Source organism: Gigantopelta aegis, chromosome 10 (genome assembly GCF_016097555.1).
Source record: "Gigantopelta aegis isolate Gae_Host chromosome 10, Gae_host_genome, whole genome shotgun sequence".
In the NCBI taxonomy this organism is placed as follows: Eukaryota; Metazoa; Mollusca; class Gastropoda; order Neomphalida; family Peltospiridae; genus Gigantopelta; species Gigantopelta aegis.
The window spans coordinates 45,474,770-45,491,670 of record NC_054708.1 but is presented as its reverse complement, the minus strand read 5'-3'; the positions used below and the strand labels follow the sequence as shown (position 1 = coordinate 45,491,670).

Genomic DNA, 16,901 nt, shown 5'->3' with positions numbered 1-16,901 from the left:
AGACATAGCCCAGTGGTAAAGTGCTCACTTGATGCATGGTCTGTTTGGGATCGATCCCAGTCACTGGGCTATTTCTCACTCCAGTCGGTGCACCACGACTGGTACATCAAATATCGTGGTATATGTTATCCTGTCTGTGGGATGGTGCATATAAAAAGATCCTTTGCTGCTAAGCGAAAATAGTAGTTCATGAAGTGGCAACAGCGGGTTTCCTCACTGAATATGTGTGGTCCTTGACCAAATGTCCAACACCATATAATAATAAATAAAATGTGTTGAGTGTATTGTTAAATAAAACATTTCCTCCCAGATCAAAGCATCGATAAGAAAAAACGTTAATGCCACAAAACAAGATGAATGAAACCAATGTACAGTCATTGGTAGAGAGAAAAAACAAGAAGCAAACTTTAATTTGTTTTTATTAAACAAATCCAGGTTTTGACCTTAGATAAAATTCTAACCAGATCAATAAACACAAGGCACAAAATGCAACACGTGAAAAATGGACCACTTTTAATTGCATAAAACAATGATTATGAACAAAATCATTGTCTTCAGTTTGTATATTCAGTGAAATTCTGCAATTGCAACCATCAACGGGACTTGTTAAAGTTGGGTCTTAATACTGAATTACCAATGGTGAGTAATTGGTAAATATGGTGTTTTATGTCCCACCTGCCTTCCCAGTTGTCAACAATGTCTCAATCCATAAAATATAGGTTATGACTGAATATACATTTACATTGAACTGCAAGAATAAAGTCATGTCTGCTTCAGTTATTTGTGAGCGTACACAATAGATTAACAACTGGCCGCACAAACATAACCCTCTGACGTTTCAGGGCATCCACTGCCCCAAACGTGATACAAACGCATAACTACTGGCTCACATGGGTCTGCTAATCGTTGCATCTGATGACTGTGTGAAAAATGAAGTTCTAGTTCTATATGGCATTTGGTTTCATAAAAACACTACTCTGTGTAAAATTCTACTTTTCAACATACAATAAATTTTAAAAAGTGACTAAACCATACATTCCAAATATTAACCATGACATGCTAATTTGTAGACATTGTTTGCTAGTGCGAATGGAATACTAAAGTACTAATCAAAATTATACCCAGGTGATTTTTCAGTCTTATATGTTATTTATGAAAATCTCTGGAATGAAAACCATAAAAATGTGTCAGTATTATCATGACCTGTTCTGGTATTCAAACAACCAGTAGAAAAAATGACAATAAATGACCTGTTATAGATAGAAATATGAGATTTATTTACAATTTTACTGCAAAACATATGTAATTTGGAACAGGTTTATATTGGTTTATATTGATTACACTTGACTGGTGAAATCACAAGTAGTAAGCTAAGCAGAGAGGTAGTCTCAGGTGTGTTCAATATCAAACTTGGTGTTATAGTCTGTTTCATATTACATATGTTTTGCAGTAAAATTGCAATCTATAACAGGTCATTTATTGTCATTTTAGGTACTGGTTGTTTGAATACCATAAAAGGTCATGATAATACTGACACATTTTTATGGTTTTCATTCCAGAGATTTTCATAAATAATATATAAGACTGGAAAATCACCTGGGTATAATTTTGATTAGTACTTTAGTATCTTTGTCTTTCCAGGTAACTAAACTTCAGACTAATTGTGCAATACATGCATTTAGCTTTAAAACTGGCGAAGACAACTAAGTAAGATTTTACCACATGAAAGTAAATGCTGTGGTCACATTTGTGGGGTCAAAATCTACTCGAACTGACCACTGGGTCCTACTTTACTGGCCGTGATCTCTAATAGTGGGGTGGTCTCAATAACGGGATTATTTTTTCTATAAAATAATGAAATATTCTGGTCTTCAAAACATTTGTTTTTAATATGTAGGGGGTGGGGTTTCACTGTACATTTGTGTTTCTAAGACTTTTATTATTTATTACCCAGTGACCTGCTCCCTTTTCCATTAAACAGATCCCTATGAAGAAATAATGTCAATCAGTTTGTATACAATACTGTAAAATATGAAATATATATTTTATACTCTCATTAATTTTATGTTTTACAGTATACATGTTTTCAGGATTTTTTTTAAAATCTTGAACAATGACCTGCTCCCCATTTGATTAACAAGGAAGGCAAATTCTTTTTTTTTTTTAAATGTTTTAAATCGAACTGTAGTTTCTTTCAAATGATCAGCCATTTTTAGTTCTCCAGTCGATGACAGGGCGGTCAGCTTTTGCTGATCTAAAACCTTTTCATAACAATAATTCCGAGTACTGCAATACAAATATTCATATCTCCCAAGTTCAAGGGCAATAACTGTGAAAAATAGGTAAATTACCATGAAAGTTGAACTAAATCTGTAGCAGTACATGATAAAGATGTATACAAAATTTCAGCTCCATATGTTGAATCACTGAAAAACAGCTTGGAAAATAAATGTTTGTATGTCCTAAGTTCAAGGGTCATAATCAGCTCAATATCTCAAAGCATTGTGATTTTTTTTCTTCTAAAAACTATATGTGGGTACAGACAGAAGGATGGAGATGACCTGTATAGTCCCCTTCGGTTGGACCAGTAGAGGACTAAAAACATTAGTTCTGAAAACTATCATCTCTGTTTGGCATACAATATATTTCTGAACTACTAGGAGGACCAGAAACACTGAATTTGCCAAAACAAACAAGAAACTAAATGATGTGTAAATTACTAACAGAGTGGTATTAGCCAACAATGTTGTCCACTAATAACTAGGGTACATGTCTTTACAGGCACAGCAGAAGTAGACATGGGTGTGTGTGTGTGTGTGTGTGTGGGTGGGGGGGGGGGGGGGGGGCTGACTGAGATTGAGGGCATTTGAGTTTAGCAGGTTTTACTACCAAAAATATTTTTAATTCAGAATTATTGGTGGGGGGGGGGGGGGGCTAGAGCTTTAACCTATTCGTATCTGTGATTTAATAATTGAGCCTTTTGGTGATGTCAGAGTAACCTATTCGTATCTGTGATTTAATAATTGAGCCTTTTGGTGATGTTAGAGTAATAATGGCGAACAGCATGCAGTCACGTCCACAACATTATAAAATTGATAGCGGGCCACGTGCCGTTATGCTATGAAAGGGTTAATATAACATGCATCTTTACAAACTTGTGACTAAATACATAAACATTCATGTGTAAAATAAACTAACAGTAAACTGAAAAAAGAGTAGACTAAATGTTAACACGAAGAAAATACTCGTAATGCTAGGTATACTTGTGCTAAAGGTATTCTAGTAATATTATTGTATTTTGTTATTCTAAACAAAACATTAATCATTATGCTGGCAATTTGGCAATAATAGAATCTATCATGGTTTGTGAGGTGTAGAGGCCGTTCCAACCATAGGGACAAATGTTTTTGTCCCGAGTGATGGAATGGCCTTATCTACACCTCACAACCACGATTGATTCTTTTTCTTGCCCATTTAATTATAGTAACAAAACATTAATTTTGTAAGCTATGGTTTGTTTATTGTAGAATGATTCATAAACATTTCATTTAATCATATGTGGAAAAATAGTCCACTTAACAATGACTATAACAACTTAGCAATAAATATAAAGTTGAAAATATTAATTTGCTTAAATATTTTTTAAACAATAATACAACATGAAACGGCAAACAAAATTCTGAAAAACATGACACTTCAATCGTTGTAAAACATGAATTTGACATCAGGTGTATTTAGAAATCATCTAGAAACCAAGGTGCTAGACAAGATTTATCTAGAACCGTGCAAAAGCTGGCTAATTCAGTCCAGTGGGCAAGAAAAATCTGTCGAGCAACCTGGGGCTAGACGATTTCTACATACGCCCGACATCATACTCATGTTTTACAACGACTGACATAACAACTTATGTTTTTCAGAATTCTGTTGAATTAGGTATACCCATGTTGCCATTGCATGTTGTATCATCATTTTAAAAATATATAAACAAATGAATATTTTCAACTTTATATATATTGTTAACTTGTTACATTTTATGTTGTTGCATATATCGTAAGATTAAATGAGTTTGTGAAATGTTTATGAATTGTTCTACAATAAAAAAAAACTGTAGCTTACAAAATTAATGCTTTGTTACTATAATTAAATGGGCAAGAAAAAGAGCCAATCATTATTGTGAGGTGTAGATAGGCCATTCCAACACTCGGGACAAAATGTTTTTGAAAGGGCCTCGGGTTGGAATTACCGTATCTACACCTGACAACGATAATTGATTCTATTAATACACACATGTGTACTAGATTTGCAGGTGGTATATTTTATAGGAGTCGGCAGTCAACTTGTTATTTAATAATAAAACAACAAACTTGCAGAAAACATTTCGCTGTAGATGATACATAATAATAAAAGTTATATATATGTCCACTACAAGTCAAATTCAGTCTGAACTTTAACCAGTATTATAATGCTGGGCTGGCTAATTAGTGGACATTTCTATATTAAATTAGTTTGGTTAGGCTTGACATTAACTATTTGGAAATATTTATTGATCGGATAGAGTTCAGATTTGTTTGTCATATAGAGTGGTAGTCAAATTAAATCTTGCTTCCAGACATAGCAAACTTTAAAGGTGAGTAATTTTTTTTTTTAAAGAAGATTATAATACATGTATAGCTTTAGCCAATACTCAAGGTTTGACAAGACTGAGGTTAGAATAAAAATTATAATATAACTTGAAAAAATTACATTTACCCACCACACAAATAAAAATAAACAATAATAAAATAAATGCCTTCACCAAGGTTGGAACAGTGATATAACATTGACATTCATTCGAAGTTTCGGGACATAATAATAGAGACAGTATAACAACACATTTGGGGATCTGCCCCAATAAGCTTTCGTGTATTGGTGGAATTCAGTTAACTCTTTATCTAAAATGGAATATATATATATCTATTAATCAATGCCACAGTCTATGTTCATTTAGACCAAGAGTATATCTATTAATCAATGCCATAGTCTATGTTCATTTAGACCAAGAGTCGCCTATTTTAAACAATCAGTTTACAAAATATACATTGTACTAATCCTATTATTGATAAATAATGATAATGATAAATAAGCATATTTACAGAGTATTTTTAATTTAAAAAGAAATGCTGTACAACTATAAAACAAATATACATGTCAGGGCTAGCTCTGGCTCTTGCCAAATTCGCCAATTGCGAATTTTAAAAGCAACTGGCTAATTTTATTTTCATTTGGCAGAATAATTTTATGTAATAACTGACATTTTTTTTAGAAAATAACTCTTGATTTCTGCAATTTTTGAAGTTTGATGGACAATTTGGCGAAATATTTTGCTCACCCAGAGCTAGTCCTGTATGTACTTGTGAGCTGGATAAATACATGAAACAAAGTTGTAAAACATTTTACTCATGGAGTAAGATTGTCACAATAATAGTGTTTCGTGAATTTTGTACAGCACAATATTTGTTTTGTGCACCCATGCACACAATATTAGTTTTTCAAGTGGGGTATACTCTCCCAAAAATGCCACTCTCGCCCGTTCAAATCCATGTCATAATTTCTGGAACAGATAGGACATCGGACAGTTCATGATATGGTATGGAACTAGTGAGAAAATTAACACTGAGACAAGCTGGTTTACAAAAAGAAGACAACTAAATAATCTTTTAAAACCATTAATGATTGGAATATTGAAATACACCAAAGCTTGTTTTTAACCTGAATAAGGAATTATTGAGAAAATAAACACTGAGACAAGAGCTTCTAAAAACAGACAGCTAAATAATAAAAATTTAAAAAAACGTATGAACTTCATTAGAATATTACAAAACAGGGCTAGCTCTGCCACTCGTCAAATTCGCCAATTGTGAATTTTAGAAACAATTGACGAATTTTATTTTAATTTGGTGAAAAAAAATTTCATGCATAATTGATATTTGCTGGAAAATAACCGAGTTTTGCATTTTTGTAAATAATTTGGCGAAATGTGTTGCACACCCAGAGCATGAATAAGCCAAATGATGTACTTTCCAATCAATATGTAAACAATTATAATTGTTAATGAGACAAAAATGTGGATCATTGAGATGAAAGGTATTGAAAGATTTCCATATACTGTATTGATTAATCTAACAGAATGAACATGTGAAAATATTTCATAACTTCAGGGGAAAATTTAACATTTGAAGACCTTTGCGTCGAAGCAACAGTAAATGAATTACAGCTAACCTTGTCGACCTGTGAGGTAACAGAATCTATTACTGGATTTCGTGAAAGTACGGTAGTGTTACAGAATGCAAAGGCACATTAATTGTGACTATTTCACACAGTATTGCTTGCATAAATCTAAAAATCACAATTTGTAATCATTCTACCAGTAAATGGAGCATTACACACATCGCAGTTCATAAGAGGTTAGTTTGTTGCTGTAGAATTGTATCCACTGTGGATATCTGTGGTTCACATCAGTTTGTTACATTTTTCACCACAAAGTCCATGGGGGCCGTTTAGTTTTACCAATTGGAACACTTGTAACGTTGACTGGAATAGTTATGACTGCATGGTTAATACTCATTTGATTCAGCACTCTCTTTATCATGGCTCTGCAAATGAAAATAACACTAATTGTAACACTAATCAATCAAAGTTTAATGGAAAGTTTTTTTCATGTAATGACACCACTAAAGCACAATTATTAATCATCGTTTGTTGGATTTATTATATAACATTTAGTGAAATATCTCAAAATATCAGTGAAATAAAAGTGTTATCAGTCACTCGGTGATGATAACACATTTTAGTGTGAAAATTTCACTCTTAAAATGTGTTATCATCACTGTAGAAAGTGTTGTCTTCACTATAAGAAAGCCAGAGCTATTTTGCTGCTGGCATTTTAAAAATAAAGGTAAATTGCCAAAAGTTATATAATAAATAGAAAATTTCATGTTTTTTGTCAAATATGATTTGTATCTCATCTCGTGAAGTTTGCAATCATAATACACTTGTTGCGCTTGCGCGACTCATGAGATATAATAGCAAACTTCACGAGATGAGATATAAATCATATTTGACAAAACACATGAAATATCCTCCATATCAAACAGTTAATAATTCTGATTGTCTTCAGAGAAAATCCACTACATTTTTCCATTGGCATTCAGGGATCATTATATGCAGTTTCCCATGGACAGGACAGCACATACCACAGACCCAAACCCAATCGGTGAATGTTTAATGATACCTCACATATTGTTTAAAAGTTTGCTTTGTTTAATGACACCACTAGAGCACACTGATTAATTAATCATCGTCTACTGGATTTCAACATTTGGTAATTCTGACACGTAGTCATCAGAGGAAACCCGCTACATGTTTCCTAATGCAGCAAGGGATCTTTTATATGCATAATCCTACAGACAGGATAGCACATACCAGTGTTTGATATACCAATCATGGTGCACTGGCTGTAACGAGAAATAGCCCAACGACCGTGCATCAAGTGAGCACTTTACCACTGGGCTACTTCCTGCCCCACATATTGGACGTCAAACTAAACTGAGACATGACATTGGTCTGAAAATCTCTGTAAAGGCACCAAAGGAATGACATGTAGTCTTCTGACCGACTGATGAGAGTCCAACTTCACTTTGACTTGTTGGGTACTGTGTGTGGAAGCTTTAAGAACAGGATTTTTGGTACTTTTTTTTGGAGGATAAACATTAACTATAGACAACAAATTGTTATCTGGTTGAAACAATGAGAAAAAAGAAGAAAAAGGTCTGTAATATGTAACCAGGCTCAAGTTCAGACAGCCCAAGCAAAAAACCCACAACATTTGCTAGATTCATTTATGTACTTCAAATTAAACTAAATCATCATACTGGGGACCAGTAAAATAGTTTGTGAACATAAGCGGTGCTCGCTGTTCCTGAACACGACCTTAAACTATGTATACTCTACTTGAACCTTAGTTTGATGAAAGTATTAAATGTATTATCATCATCTCTATCATTAATAATGTCTGTGAGCTACACCATGACCAGTAAAATAGTTTGTGAACATAAGCGGAGCTCGCTGTTCCTGAACACGACCTTAAACTATGTATACTCTACTTGAACCTTACTTTGATGAAAGTATTAAATGTACTATCATCATCTCTATCATTAATAATGTCTGTGAGTTACACCATGACCAGTAAAATAGTTTGTGAACATAAGCGGTGCTCGCTGTATACTCTACTTGAACCTTAGTTTGATGAAAGTATTAAATGTATTATCATCATCTCTATCATTAATAATGTCTGTGAGCTACACCATGACCAGTAAAATAGTTTGTGAACATAAGCGGTGCTCGCTGTTCCTGAACACGACCTTAAACTATGTATACTCTACTTGAACCTTACTTTGATGAAAGTATTAAATGTATTATCATCATCTCTATCATTAATAATGTCTGTGAGCTACACCATGACCAGTAAAATAGTTTGTGAACATAAGCGGTGCTCGCTGTATACTCTACTTGAACCTTAGTTTGATGAAAGTATTAAATGTATTATCATCATCTCTATCATTAATAATGTCTGTGAGCTACACCATGACCAGTAAAATAGTTTGTGAACATAAGCGGTGCTCGCTGTATACTCTACTTGAACCTTACTTTGATGAAAGTATTAAATGTATTATCATCATCTCTATCATTAATAATGTCTGTGAGCTACACCATGACCAGTAAAATAGTTTGTGAACATAAGCGGTGCTCGCTGTATACTCTACTTGAACCTTAGTTTGATGAAAGTATTAAATGTATTATCATCATCTCTATCATTAATAATGTCTGTGAGCTACACCATGACCAGTAAAATAGTTTGTGAACATAAGCGGTGCTCGCTGTATACTCTACTTGAACCTTAGTTTGATGAAAGTATTAAATGTATTATCATCATCTCTATCATTAATAATGTCTGTGAGCTACACCATGACCAGTAAAATAGTTTGTGAACATAAGCGGTGCTCGCTGTATACTCTACTTGAACCTTACTTTGATGAAAGTATTAAATGTATTATCATCATCTCTATCATTAATAATGTCTGTGAGCTATACCATATTGAATTTTTCTGCTAAAAACTTGATCATTCCAATTATAAACTTACCCATCTTTGCCCATGAGAAAAGCGGACGGAATGGTTACGTGACGATGAGTGCTATCATCAATCATGTCTATAAACTTTTCATCATTTTCCTCATCACTGTCACTGATTAGTATAGCAACAGCTCCGGCCTTCTCGGCATTCAATGTTTTAGACAGAAAAGAACATCCACTGAAAACAAATCACAGTACAAGTCTTATTAATATTATGCAATTGTTTGAAATATAACATGAATTACCAGGGGCCTAATTCACTAAACTCTTGCAACTTTGCGATCTCGCAGTGCAATGCTAAAAGACTTACAAAGAGGATGCTTTGTCGTCTAGCAGAGCCTAAGAGACCTTTGTGAATTAGGCCCCAGGACACTTTGTTAAAACATGTCATACCATTTTAACAAAAACCTACTAGAAGACCACCTAAAATATAACGGTGAGCACTATAAATTTTACATGTGGGCTGTTACATGAATATTTTTAAAGTTGTGTTGTGCATTGAACATTCTTTCTAACAATTAAAACTCATTAATAGTGACTGTAAATTAACATCTGTTATAGAGTATAAAGAACAACACAATATTAATGTATATAAATTTTAATTTAAAAAAACTTTTTATGATTAATATTATTTTTAAATGAAAAACAAAAATCTGCATGCACAAACCACTGATTTATTATAAGTACATTACCATTGATTCGTTATAAAACATCACAATAGAGTATATTGATCATAGTGTGGACCAGTCAACTAATTTGTGAACGTAAGCGGTACATATATATCTACCAGGATATACATGTAGGCTATGTACTGAAATATTTAAGATCATAAACAGACCGTTACTTTATAAATTAAAACATCATCAATGTACCAACCCTCGAAGAACCATTACAACTGACCCTCCGACAGAGTTTGTCAATGGACTGCATCCTTCAAAGGGTTCTGCTAAAGTTAAGGCTATTTTCTGATACTGTCGGTCCTGAAAAATCAGAAGAAAAATCAGTAGTATTTGTACTGGTACATGTACATGCATGTACTGACACTTGAAATTCTTTATTATGATCTCCATTGATCTGAATCTGGTATAAAAACCTAATGAAATGGAAGTCCAGTCCAGTACACACATTTAAATTAAATTAAAACTTACAATAAAACAATGACTACAAAACTGACTATGCATTCAGGTAGTATAGTGCTTGCTGTTGATATTATTTTGTATCCATATTTCTTTGAGTAGAAAGTAAAATTAAACTGAATATAATCTTGAACATTTTCTTTAGTATCCAGAGGACCATAGAATTAGTAAAAGTAAAGTTTGTTTTATTTAACGACGCCGCTAGAGCACATTGATTTTTTATCTTATCACCGGCTATTGGACGTCAAACATATGGTCATTCTGACACTGTTTTTTTAGAGGAAACCCGCTGTCGCCACATAGGCTACTCTTTTTACGACAGGCAGCAACGGATCTTTTATTTGCGCTTCCCACAGGCAGGATAGCACAAACCATGGCCTTTGTTGAACCAGTTATGGATCACTGGTCGGTGCAAGTGGTTTACACCTACCCATTGAGCCTTGCGGAGCACTCACTCAGGGTTTGGAGTCGGTATCTGGATTAAAAATCCCATGCCTCGACTGGGATCCGAACCCAGTACCTACATGCCTGTAGACCGATGGCCTGCCACGACGCCACCGAGGCCGGTATAGAATTAGTAATTCCATACTATACTTGATCATGAAATATATAAACTCTGTTAACTGGTCAAAACAGTCAAATAAGCAATCTGTGAACATTGTCAAGCAGAACATCATTACAAATGGTCCAACTAAGTAATTATTAAATGGTGAAAGGAAAGGGGGTCTAGCTCAATCAGTAGAGCAAACATCTCATCTAGTTAATTGGTATTTGTCTCAGTTGATATTTTCCATATTAAAAAACCCTTGTGAAGAATCCTTTATATATTTAATAAGGAAAAAACAAATATCACAAACTACAGACAATTCATTAAATTTATATAAAATTAAGAATCACTTATTGTATGACAAAAAAAGTATCAATAACTTACGAAATCTGAACCAAAATCCTTTGCTGGTCTGATTTTATAGGTGTAGCTTAAGACATCTGGTTCAAGTATTTGAAAAAAAAGTGACTCAGTCACAAAAAAATTATCTGGAGATGTAATAATATCCAGCTGCAGAGCTGTAAGGAAAAAAAAGAAACATTTTTTAAATATATTATTTTATGGCACAGATCTTAGCATCTAATGCACACCCAGTGTTAAATGTTCAAAAGTAGACTCTTCTTTAATATGCTTATCCGTCATAACATTTCAAAACATTGATAAATTTATGGATGTATTTTTGGTAAGAGAACTGCTGTTTAATATTTAGCATTAGTGCATGAAATGCAACGTCCAATTTCAAAACATTTCAAACCCACAGCCACCTAATATGGTCACTTCTGTTCAGACTCTATTCTAGCCAGTGAAATGGATGATTTTTTGACGAAAGTCAGCTCATATTGCCAAGTTACAAACGATAGTGACAAATCGAAATCACCTCAATATTCTAATTATGCTCAGAGTTCAAAAACAAAATCTTTAAAAAAAAGACATCTAAACACCAAATTGTGTAGTGTCACAGCTCACATAACACCTTGCCGGTCCGTGATTTAATTTTGGCACCAGACTGTACATCAACACGTCTTGCTGTTTGCAGTGACCAGTCACGCGTTGGGTGTTCTTGACCAGTTCATTTTAGTAATAATGCCAGACAATACTCATTATTACTTTTATTTTAACGTAACATTGACATATTATTTAATATTATCGCATTTTAATGAAAATATTTAATTGTTTTTCTTGAAGTAAGTAGTAGAATTTGATAACGAAATATTAAGAATCGATCCTAGTGTCTAATTTGGAGCCTCTCCGAATGAAGGTGGAACATGATGAAACATTACAAAATGTACCGATAAATGTTCACTTATATTTATCGAACTTCTCCCCTTTTTTCTGGGAAGGAAGAAGTCACTTCTCCTACTTTTTCAATTCTACATTAAGGCCTGCTGGGTTTTTTTTATTTATTAGATACCCTCAAATTATTTTTGGGCAAAAAACCTGGACATATATTTGGTATATCCCTACCTAAAGTTGAGTACTATATACAGTAAATAAATATTGCATACATTGTACTTTGCTTTGCACTTGGTTTTATCTTTGTTAAACAATATGCCCATTTTTATCTCTCTTAAGAAGTGTAAAACTGTTGACCTTAGTTGCCACCCATGAATACATCAATGTTCAGTTACAGTGAAACCCCTCTAAACCAGACACCCTCAGTACCAAAAATAATGTCCTGTTTTAAGAGTTATCTGGTTTAGGGAGGTTAAGTTCTTTACTGACTTTAAAAAAAGGACTGTGAAAATTGTCTGGTTGTGATGGAATCCAGAGGTTTCACTGTATATATACACAATGATTCCATTTTAACGGGACAAAATAGACAGAAAATGTCTATAGGACAGTATAGTCTCAAACATACCTCATGTGTTAAACTAAAGTCTGTGATGTTTAAACGGGGAAATACCATCTAAATTACTATATAAAGATTTTATAACCACGACGTCTCTGTGGTACTTGTGTTTTTACTATTACAAACACTAGGATGACCAAATGTAAGTATAGTGGCTTAACCAAGCTGCAACTATATGGACGAGGATTCTACAGAAAACACATGTTCATATGCAGAATATGCATAAAGTGATTGTTAACTTTGTTCTCAGTACAGCAGTAATCACTAAGGTTTTGTTTCACCTGCTAAAGACCAGAATGATACGGTAACTGGGCTTTTATGACATCACACTATTTCCGATAAGTGCTTACCATTATGTTCCCCAACCCCTTTGTGGAAACAATGTAAAAAATGTACATGTAGTTGATATTCTTGTACATGTATATATGTCTATTGATACTGATGTAACTTGCAGTTCAGTGAAAAGCAAAAACAATTACCAAATGCATCAAACTTGAAGTTATGAGAAATGCTGTATGGTTGAGTGTTGTAAAATCAAGAGTATTTAAGTTTGAGATGTTATTTTGCTTATAAAATATTTAAAAAAAAAGAGACTTAAAGATCTTTAAAAACAAGTTTCCCGAAAATAATATGATATTAATATGTAGCCTAAACCCAAAACAAATTCACCAATCCAAATTATCAGTCAGGAAACAAAACCCAGTATTATCGTAAATAAGAAAATAGAAAATAAGGTGGTTTGGATTCGATGAAAATGAACATCTTTTAGTCACGTGACTTCAAGTGAGTGTCTGTTTAAAACCACAATGCCTTAACTAAAATGCGTACTAACCGAGATGGGGGTCTTACGCAATAAACATATAATTAAAATAAATCACTGAATGATTATAAGGTAAATTTCCAGAAATATTGCCTTTCATGATATTAAACTATTATCTATTTTCTAAGAGGAATAGTAAAGAAATTAAAGTTACAGTGTCTGGTTACCATATAATAATATCATGCACTAATATGAAATACAAGTTCACTTTTAAAAAAAATTGTGTGTGTTCGCTATAAACGGAGAACGTCAAAAGTATATGAACGGAGAAAGTCAAAAGTATATGCTCGATTCGTCGCCTGTGCGGCCATTGCTCGGCAAACCACAAATGACAGCCTGTTGTCAATTTCAGTTAACAGGTGCGTTTGCGGATTTGAAATTGTACGGTGTGTCTCAAAAAATGAAATGAGAATTCTTGAGCTGTACAAAGAACGTTCAGTTGAGGATACGTACTATTGTTTCGTTAAAACTGGTTTTGATCTTGACAACGTACTATCGACAATTGTACCTTCCTATTTAAGAATTAATATTTTATAAAGTGTTAGTAGAACTTTCAAAGTTTAGTTTGTATGACACATTGATCATGTATATATTTTTAATAAAATATACTAAAGTAGAAAATGACCGTTTTTACTTTTTAATTTTACGTATGGTAAAATCGACAAATTCAAATAAATATTATTTCGTTTGAAAAGGGTAAAGTTAGTTTGTTTTGTTTAACGACATCAGTGTTAGAGCATATTGATTTAATAATCATCTGCTTTTGGATGTCAAACGTTTGGTAATTTTGACATATAATCTAAGAGAGAAAACGGGCGCATGTGCAGGGGGGGGGGAGGGTACTGGGGGTCGAAACCCTTCCCTGACCAAGATAAAAAACAAACAAACTGAAATATATTTTCTGTGGGAACATGGCCCTATATAAAGTTCGCTCAACGCAGTCTATAACCCTCAACCCCGCTGAAATCCCTGCACACGCACCTTGGAAACCCGCAACATTTAAAAAAACATTTTTTTTTTTTTTTTAGCAAGGGATCATTTATATGTACCATCCCACAGACAGGATATCACATACCATGGCTTTTTATATACCAATCATGGCGCATTGGCTGGAACAATCCCACCGATGGAGATCAATACTAGACCACCGCGCATTAAAAAAAAAACCCCCCACATTTTTAGGTCTAAGTAATGAATAGAAATAACATATAGTCTTCATAAATGTTAAGTATATCGAACATACCGCCCTCTTCCTCTACCCTTAGAGCGTTACGTAATTATTAACACCTCCTTACATGTAACGCATATGCCAACCTCTGGTCACTGTCAAAATTTCAAGGAAAAATCCCCCACAGACCTCTGGAAAGGTATTGTACCATACCTCTATGGATATAAATATATTTTGGAGGTATGAGATGACCCCTCAATCAAGACAGTTAAATTTGTTCAAAATCATGTCAGAAGCCTGCGCAAATTGCGTAAATTCCCAGTTCTACTGGCATCCCGCTAATTGAAGAAAAACAAGCTGGCCACTGGGTTTGCAGTTGACCTAAATAATGTAGATAAGCGAGCATTGCAAAACTATAGCGATGTGGTGGGCCTTTTATGTACCAAACAGAACTGGATCATCTATTCTAAATGCTTAAATAATAAAAAGATTCCAGATACTGCAACTTCAACAGTAATCTTGTTCAATACTGATTTTTAGTCCTCCCCCCCCCCCTCCCCCGTATTCATACATTTTATTACGTTTCATTATTCATTGTTTGATTGTCTTAAATATTATCTTTTTAATTTTTATCTGGTTACAAAAATCACCTCAGAATGCATTTTTTTATACAAGGAAATTATAACTAAAATATTTCCTTTTAAGTAACATATATCCATTTGGATATGTAATAAGAATACAATGTTCACTCTTGGCAGTCTGTGTTTTTAGCAGCTCTGTGTTTAACATGTTTTTACTGATAACAACATTGTGACAATTAACTATAAATATTTGTATTTTACACTAACATAAACACACATACATATATACATTGTAATATAAGCATGCAGGTAGGTGACATCTGTATACTATTGCTGTCAATTTCGATATTTGGTTTATCAAATCAAACCTTACGGTCTCGAAATCATAATACTCAAGGGTATAAACCAGGGCCGTAGCTAGCATGGGGACAAGGCCCCCCCCCCCCCCCCACCGAAAAAATTCAGAAAGCATTATAGAAACATAAAGAAAAGGAGTTTTAGATTATTAACTACTCAGTTGCCCCCCCCCCCCCAAAAAAAAAAAAAAAACGGTCATGTAAACCCAATTAACACATCCATTTTGACCAAGTTAAAAGTTGCATTGAACGTTTATGGAAAATTCTAGAACACAGACACATGCCTCTTTTTTTTTTCATACCATGGAATTTACTACAAATCATTTATTTCCGAGTCGATTTTTTTTTTGACTTGCATACAAACATAGTAATTTTTTTCATTTTTTTTCATTTCCAAAACACTCACTTTTCTTCTTACGTCAAACCAAACTGAAAATATTAACACACATCCCCCCAATTTTTGTTGGATGGGACGGACTATAAGTCAAGTCACCTAAACTGCATGTTTAACATTATTAAGGAATGTCTTGTAATTCCCTTCACTTTTGTCTTCCTTGTTGTGTCAACGTACCAAACATCACATAATGTGACAAAACAAGAAACAAGGCCAACATTGTTGTTGAAGTTGTTCTCCACAGCCTTTTCTCCATGTTGCTGTCATTGCTGACGATAACTTCCGTTTGTTAGAGTTATCTACCTTTATGATTGCCAATGTTCTTAAAGGTACACGTTCCCCATTTCAAAGCCGTCAATAAAGAAAAACGTTTGTTTAAAGTGGAGTACATTGATGAATTATCGTCGGCTATTGGATATCAAACATATGGTCATTTTGACTCAGTCATAGAGAGGAAACCTGTTAATTTTTCCATTAGTAGCAAGGGATCTTTCATATTCACCAATCCACAGACGGGTAGCACATAATGCTGTCAGTGGTTCACTGGCTGGAACAAGAAATAACCCAATGAGCCCACCGACGGGGATCAACCCCAGACCAACCGTTCATCAAGCGAGCGCTTTACCACTGGGCTATGTCCAGCCCCCAGGAACAGTTGTAAGCATGTGATGTAGGGTACATTTACACAACTTTTGAAATAAATCGAAGTGTTTTTAAATAGCACACCGTTTAATAACATATAAATAAATATTCAGCACCATTGCATACTGAGGTAAACTTTTATTCCTCATAATTACACCAACATGTGTGACATAGGCTTATATAATTTCTAGATAGTGTTGGGAATTGGTTGGAATTTAATCATAATTAGTTTTTACCAA

The 16,901-nt window shown here is 33.9% G+C and overlaps 1 protein-coding gene across 1 annotated transcript; it reads right to left on the bottom strand.

Moving 5' to 3' along the window:
• Positions 1 to 5,263: 5,263 nt before the first annotated feature.
• LOC121384208 (protease-associated domain-containing protein 1-like) lies at positions 5,264 to 16,298 on the bottom strand. The gene is made up of 5 exons (XM_041514483.1): positions 16,198 to 16,298; positions 11,237 to 11,370; positions 10,046 to 10,149; positions 9,180 to 9,347; positions 5,264 to 6,632 (listed from the first exon to the last, which is right to left on the bottom strand). Exons 1-5 carry the CDS (start codon positions 16,274 to 16,276, stop codon positions 6,512 to 6,514), a joined length of 606 nt encoding a protein of 201 aa, XP_041370417.1. The 5' UTR covers positions 16,277 to 16,298; the 3' UTR covers positions 5,264 to 6,511.
• Positions 16,299 to 16,901: the final 603 nt, after the last annotated feature.